This window comes from Nannobrachium achirus (assembly GCF_963921795.1).
Source record: "Nannobrachium achirus genome assembly, chromosome: 24".
In the NCBI taxonomy this organism is placed as follows: domain Eukaryota; kingdom Metazoa; phylum Chordata; class Actinopteri; order Myctophiformes; family Myctophidae; genus Nannobrachium; species Nannobrachium achirus.
Window position 1 is genome coordinate 37,725,015 of NC_137831.1, and position 7,407 is coordinate 37,732,421.

The 7,407-nt window shown below is 39.5% G+C and overlaps 2 protein-coding genes across 2 annotated transcripts in view; both read right to left on the reverse strand.

Annotated features, from left to right (window-relative positions):
• Positions 1 to 2,258: 2,258 nt before the first annotated feature.
• Positions 2,259 to 7,129, reverse strand: LOC308280055 (uncharacterized protein). Its single transcript, XM_080720314.1, has 8 exons — positions 7,022 to 7,129; positions 6,023 to 6,074; positions 5,864 to 5,925; positions 5,656 to 5,728; positions 5,220 to 5,307; positions 4,987 to 5,111; positions 4,155 to 4,238; positions 2,259 to 3,222 (listed from the first exon to the last, which is right to left on the reverse strand). Exons 6-8 carry the CDS (start codon positions 5,107 to 5,109, stop codon positions 2,926 to 2,928), a joined length of 504 nt encoding a protein of 167 aa, XP_080576440.1. The 5' UTR covers positions 5,110 to 5,111; positions 5,220 to 5,307; positions 5,656 to 5,728; positions 5,864 to 5,925; positions 6,023 to 6,074; positions 7,022 to 7,129; the 3' UTR covers positions 2,259 to 2,925.
• The window catches only part of LOC308280268 (von Willebrand factor A domain-containing protein 5A-like), a gene marked incomplete at both ends in the record, with an annotated part of 3,393 nt that continues 1,184 nt past the window's right edge, over positions 5,199 to 7,407 (reverse strand). The window contains 2 exons of the mRNA XM_080720528.1: positions 5,199 to 5,307; positions 6,023 to 6,074. Of these exons, the coding sequence (XP_080576654.1) occupies positions 5,199 to 5,307; positions 6,023 to 6,074 (161 nt within the window). The remainder of the gene's footprint in view (positions 5,308 to 6,022; positions 6,075 to 7,407) is intronic.

A 7,407-nucleotide genomic window follows, 5' to 3' on the forward strand; every position in this document is an offset into this window, starting at 1 on the left:
GCCGGCGCTCGTCTGTGGTAAAAAATAAAACCCTGCCGCTCACGAACACAAAGACTCGACAATGTTATATAAAGCACAGTAATACATTCACTTCAACCTCGTCTCGTGTTGAGCAGTTAAACCTATTTGCTGCGTACGTCTACAAAAACGTTCATATTTCAAAGATAAAGTGCTTACTGAAGTCTCACGAATGACACAATATGGTACGCTCAAGCAGAATTACCCGTATCTTTCGTATTGTTTAATAAACATAATTTTAATCCGATCAGACGCCATTTTCTGTTGTTTTTCAGCCATGCGACCCCATCAGTTGCGAGGTGTACTGCACTTAGATACATTAATACCTTTTTAAGGAAACGACGACCGATTGGATTAAAATGCTCCTCGTTAAATAATACGATCATTACGGGACATTCTGCTGGACCGTACCCTATGGTGACATCCGTGAGCCTTCACTAAGCAATTTATCTTTTTAATTTGACCGTTTGTGTAGACGTACGTAGCAAATTGGTTAAACTGCTTAACAGCAGATCGTGTTGAATTCACGATTGCCGCATATCCATTGGTTTGAAAATGTATTCATTAAGATGGATAGAGGGCGCCCCCGTGTGGGTTGGTGAAAGGCGTGCAGGAGGCGTTGTGATGCTACGAAAGGACATTTTAAGGACACTAGCTTGCATGTCTCCACAAACTTGTTTCTGTTCTCTGTAGAGCAGGGGTCTTCAACGTTTTCAGGCCAAGGACCCCTTATTTGAGAGAGAGATGAAGCAGGGACCCCCACAACCTGTTCATAGATTCCATATAGTTTCATCGTTTGACAGCACAATCGTCAGTGTATTTTGGATTCATGTCAATTTGTGTTTTCAGATATTTAACCACTTGAACCGTCAATACTTAATAAACTTGACCTTTCACTATGTACTTGGTCTGCTCTTTTTCCCCCCTACACCAAACCTCTTTGCCGAAAACAGAAGATCTACAACTGCGAGGCGTTGTGAGCTTGTAGATCGGTTATTTTTGGCTAAAGTTCTCAGAATATGGACGCTAGGGTTCAAGTGGTTAATATAAAAAAGGAGAAGAAAAGCTTCTAGCACACAAAGATTTGGAGGACCCCCTGCTGTAACTCTGAGGACCGCCTAGGGGTCCCGGACCCCCTACACTGAAAAAAAGAAAACGTTCAGATAACGTGATTCAAACATGGAAAGTGGTTCCACATGATCCAATCATGTTGGGGCAGCGTGATTCAGCTAACGCAATTGAAGTTACTAGTAAATGTTTCAATCACATTATGGCATGTTTCAATTACTTTTTGGCTACGTGATTCAGCCATGGTCGCACCTGATCCAATCATGTTGGGGCAACATGATTCAGCTAACACCATTCAAGTTACTAGTAAATGTTTCAATCACATTATGGCATGTTTCAGTCACATTATGGCAACATGATTCATCATGGTTGCACCTGATCCAATCACGTTGGGGCAACGTGATTCAGCTAACATCATTCAAGTTGCTAGTACATGTTTCAGTCACATTATGGCATGTTTCAATCGCATTATGGCAACGTGATTCAGTCATGGTCATTATTCTAACTACATGATATGATCATATTAGTCCAAGACAATTTGATCCATGCAAATAAATGTTATTTTCTTAATGCAGTGAACATTAATAACTAATAATAATAATAATAATTAATAACTTAATACAGGGAACATTAGTCAACTCAAGTCAATTTTATTTATTAAGCACTTAAACATATAAAGCACATTTAAAACAGGGCTTACCAAAGTGCACTAATGAAGTGCATTACATTAACAATAAAACATGTTTTGTAAAAACATAAAAAATAAAACATTTAAAAAAACTAGTAACAAAACATGTATGTGCATACAGGCAAAAATACATCCAACATTTAACATTCAATTGTCTGACCATTTTTCTTTTAAGTTTCATAGAGTGCAGATGCTCTTACAAAGCAAGGACTAGCCTGTACATCCTATGTAAACACATTACAATGAAAAATCTCCCCGCTGTCCCATAGTCAGATTTGCTTGAGAAAAAAAAATACTCTTACTGTAAATACAGTACAAAACATTTTAGTTTTTGTGATTACAACTGGTCTTGTTTTTGTGTTTCAGACTGTGTGTGTGTGTGCGTGTGTGCGCGCGCGCGCGCGTGTGTGTGTGTGTGTGTGTGTGTGTGTTCAGTGAGGACATGGTCAAAATGATCCTGGGGGGGGGGGGGGGGGGGGGTTGAACTACTCACTGTTGGATTAGTTGGTCTTCAAGCTTTGTGCTTTGTGGGAGAGGACCTGTCCATCCAATTCCATTATAATGTTCTGCAGTACCTCAAATGTGCATTTGAGTTACTGTGTGTAACTCATAAGTCCATGGGCCAGACGGGTTGTCGGTATCAAAAAGGTGGCAAAGGTTACCATGCATTTTTGAAAAGCTCTATATCTGTAGATTATATTTTGGTATGATAACCCTTTCTTAGACCCAGCTAAATTGGTGTTATCAGCCGCTGGAGTTGGTGGCCCATTAACTTTACATTACAGGGAAAATAAGCAAAAAAATAATCTGCTTTTAGTAGCATAAGAGGGGTGTCAGGGGTCAAACTAGGGGTTTGTCATGATGCTGAATCCATTGCAAGCATCTGTTTTGCACAAACAACATTCCTTGGGCTAAAAAGACTATGGTTTAGTGATGAAAAGTGATGAGTCATCACTTTTGTGGGGGCTGTTTTAGCCCCAGGAATGTTTTTCGTGCTAAACAGATGCTTGCAATGGATTCAGCATCATGAAAACCCCCTAGTTTGACCCCTCTTATGCTACTTAAAGCAGATTAATTTTTTGCTTTTTTTCCCTGTAATGTAAAGTTAATGGGACCAACTCTAGCGGCTGATAACACCAATTTAGCTGGGTCTAAGAAAGGGTTATCATACCAAAATATAATCTACAGATATAGAGCTTTTCAAAAATGCATGGTAACCTTTGCCACCTTTTTGATACCGACAACCCGTCTGGCCCATGGACTATCAGGTTCAGGGCGTAAATGAGTCCCAACAACATGGCAGTTGCAACGGACACATTATCCAGGTCTTGTATCACTGTGACTCCCTCAAGGACAATTCTGACATCGTCCTCACTGGTGTTTTTGAGTACGATGATCCCCATTGTCGTCTTTTCCATGGCAGCCTCACTGACCGTCTCCTCCACATCCTAAGTGTTCACAAAAAGGCATCATTAGTTGATCAATAATGAGCTTAATATAAGTTATATTAGCTTGTGAATTCCATCTGTGAGTAATGAGATGCAATCTGCTTTGAGGCTGTATCACTTTAGAGCTTTTACCCAGTATCCAAGTCTAAAGTCTGATTTTATTTGGCTGTTCGTGTCTCACACCAACAACCTCACAGTGTGTTGTTAGGTTGTTGGGGTCTGACATTTACAGTATACAACTATGTTATGTGTAAAGTATGATCAATATAGGATTTGAAGCAATAATTCAGCCAATTTCTCTGCAAACTATTTAGTTGAACAACATTTTGTGTGTGTTTAAGGATTTAGAAGGCATTTTTTATAATCAGTCTTATGTCTAAATATGGGTTATGTCACAAGTAGCTCTGGTCCATAGCTCCACTACTATGAATCTGCCTTTCAGTAGAGCTATAGAAATCAGCTTCATCCCCCACCACCCGACCAGCCTCTCTTCTGTTGTGGATATCACATGAAGGGTTTACCAACTCACCAATACAAACACGACTTGTGTGATTAGAAAGCCTACTGTCCTTAGTGGAAGCACTCTGAGCCCCCCACATGTATAAAATGCATTTTTTGGGGGGGCAGAAAGCGATTGTTTTTCACCGGAGGAAAAATATTCTCTATAGTGTGTGCCAGCGCCTACGTCATTGTAGTCCTTAGTGGCCATTTCTTGGGTCAAAACACAGGTGTTTCAATTGTTTGATTGCATAGAAATAATGCTATAGTCTAATCAGAACACCTGTGTAAGGCTGTGTTTACCCAAGAAATGGCCACTCTTAGAACTACATTTGGCACACCCTATAGAGGTTTTCTCTTGGCAATATCGGTAGATTACAAATGCACCAGTGGTTCCTCTAAGATATAAATACACAGTACAGTCAGTCACTTACTATGAATTCCCGCACAAGGTCTGCAGGATCCTCGTTGAGGTAGATGCAGTCCTTTATGCGGTCCCTTCCTGCGTCAGGGTCATCCTGAAAGATAAGGGACAGAACAGAACATACACTTAAAAGTCAAATTCATAAGGGGTGCTTGCAGGTTAACAGGTTTTCTAAATATGGTCAATGTACAAGCTCACAATGCATCACATGAACCTGTAGATAGATTATTGTCCAGACTCGCAGGCCCTGAACCAGAGCTTAATTGTACAAAAAAGAAATGTGACATAAAACATACAGAGATACATGCTGCAGACATTTGAGTGTTTATATACATATACAGTAATGGTCAGGAAGTACACACACATCCCAGTCAATTCCAATTCCAGGTGCTCAAACAAACAAAATAAACTGAAAAAGGAGGAAGTTTGCACAAGATTTTAAAAGCTTATACTTGATGAAGGCCACAGAGGCTGAACCATATGTTTTTTTTCCACTCTGATAATTAAAGTTGTTTGGGAGCTTTTAAAACGGTGTGCATACTTCCTTCTTCTTTGTTTTAAGCATTATGTTCTACTTTAGCAGATCTACAAGCTCGCTCGTAGAGCCATTTCATTTAGCAGAGCTATTTTTTTTATCGTGAAAATTTGGCACAAATCTTTGAATATAAATTATTTCAGAGCAAATGTTTTTAGCTCAAATCTTTGCTTCTGTGCGGTCCCTGGAACATCATGTTTTCAGATGGGGGTCGGTGGCTTGACATGAAATAGTTTGACATAGAAACCTATGTTTTTCAAAAAAGAAATGTCCTCAGGTCTAAATGGGTTAGGTTAAGAGAACTTACTGTGTCCATGTTTGTCATGGCTTTCTGTTTTCTTCCTTTCTGCCCAGTGGTGGTTTCAAACAGCGTCAACAGGTTTTCAGAGTACAGGTCCAGCTGTGATAGGAACTTTGACTGCAGAGGCATATCTGAAAGCACACAAGCACACAGCACTTTTTTAGAAAATTTTCATTGGTATTCACAATTAAGTCACATACTGTATGCTGTCATAGCACCTAGTTCACAGTCACACTAACCTCCTTCACATCAAAGAGAGCTGCCCATCTTGTTGTGAACTCGCTGATCATGGGATCACCACTGGCAACTTGTTCACAGCAACAGTCACTGAAAAAGAACAGGATGTTGAAATTAATGAATCCAACACATGTGGTTGATGTCAGACAGAAACCTTGCATCTCTGCATATATTGATTATTTGATCATTTTAATAAATTAATTCCACAACTTATACTTCATCACATCATTGTCATGTTAAAGTAGGGAAACTCAGTAATGCATCAAGTCCTTAGCATGTATTGGTGCATGTGTTGGTGATTAGAGCAATGTACAGCAACAAATATATTTCACCTATAATATGCAAAATAGCGTGGCCATATTGAGTATGTGGATTTGATTTATAATAAGTAGATCATTTCATAATTAAGGTTTAGGGATTAGGGAAGTAAGTACTCACCACAAGAAAATGAGCCTTGATGTGATAAAAAACAATCTTCAGGACACGACTCGAGTCACTACAGGTTGTTTGCCTGAAACAAATAGACATAATGTCGATTCAACTGTCGATCTGTACTTACTCATAGCGTGGCACTCGCTATGAGCTTGTTGATCTGCTACTTTTCAATAGCTACAGTATAACATAATGCTTAAGAGAGTGCTTTTACCAGCTGAAGCAGGACAGATTGGAGACCAGAAAGGAGTCTTCCAGGACTCAGGGGTTGCGTGACTGGAATACAAGAAAGAAACAAGTGTCATTCTGTAACATAAAACTATTTATATATTTATATTTTATTTTATATTCATTTTATTAAGAGTACAATTACCAGCATTGGAAGCAGGACAGATCCGAGCTGAACACAGGTCCGTAAGGAGGTTCTGGAAAAATTACAGGAAGAAAAATTGTCAAGATGTAGGCCTACAGTCAGAAACAGAAACATGTTAGATAATGGAATAGTCACCAACATATCAGTGCAAACAAAATAACATAGCTATTACAGGGATACAGAAATGCAAGGGGCCAGTTCATAAAATAATAGTATTAATGACTCCCTAACTTATTTTATTTGCATTTGCATTAAATGATAGTTTGAACCCAATGGGCCTGTAACTCTGAACATACAAATGGACCTTGGTTCCATTTACACTCTCAGAGTTACATTGACAATGATTTTACAATATAATGATAGATTGGAACCAAATTGACCGTTATTGGTCTGTAGCCTGAGTGCACAAATGAAACCAAATGGACCCGTATGGGTTCATTTGGTTTAATTTGTACACTCCCAGAGTTACATTAACAATGATTTTTTACAACAATGATAGTTTGGAACCAAGTGGACCCTTATGGGTTTTAGCCCAACTCTGAGAGTGTACAAATGAAACCAAATGGACCCTGAGAGTATATGGAACCAAATGGACCCTTATGTATTTTAGCCTAACTCTGAGAGCGTACAAATGAAACCAAATGGACCCTTATGGATTTTAGCCTAACTCTAAAAAGAGGTTTTGGCTAATATAAATAAGTGGTGGACGTCTTTAGGAACCACAGAGGTTTTCATTACGACTTTACAACAATAGTGACTATGAACATGTCGAGGTTGAACATGGCCAAATAACAAACTAATCATCCTATAAAACCAGGTGAAGTGCAGCATGTAGGCTAGCCTGCGTTAGCATAACAACACCACCACCACCAGTGTGAGATAGCATGATAATTAGCCTTCGCTAGCGTCACTCTTATACTGCTTTGAACGTTCCCGTTCGCCCCATTTTTGACGGCCCGATAATGCCAATTGTACGTTCTTTGGCTCGTTCTTTTGTACCTTGGTTTGATGTCTGTAACCTGTTGAGGTGTCGCGCGGGTGTCTACCGTTGAAACAGCTCCCATAAAAGTACTCTTAAAATCCAACTGGACGTTAACATCAATGGAGTCACAACACTGTTCCATGTGTTTTTCTCTGGATCTATTGCTCTGTAGCGACTCATCAGCCTTGAACAGCCTTGACAAGCAAGCGTCGAGCTGAGACCATTTTCACATTAATTCTTGCATGAGGCTGCCCCCTACTGCTGGTAGAGCCACGGCACACTCTTTAAAGGGGAAGACCACCCATTTTCAATATTCAACTATGTCATTAATATACCTTAGAGGAGTTGTGTGGAAATAGAAAAAACGTTCCCCCTCTTCTGTGTTGCCTAGAACTGGAGGATT

Excerpts from the sequence above, each read along its gene's own strand:
- LOC308280055 (XM_080720314.1), bottom strand. The coding sequence starts at position 5,109 with ATGCCTCTGCAGTCAAAGTTCCTATCACAGCTGGACCTGTACTCTGAA. Across the intron at positions 4,239-4,986 it reads CCATGACAAACATGGACACA|GATGACCCTGACGCAGGAAG; the intron begins GTAAGTTCTCTT and ends CTTATCTTTCAG. Across the intron at positions 3,223-4,154 it reads ACCTTGTGCGGGAATTCATA|GATGTGGAGGAGACGGTCAG; the intron begins GTAAGTGACTGA and ends GTGAACACTTAG.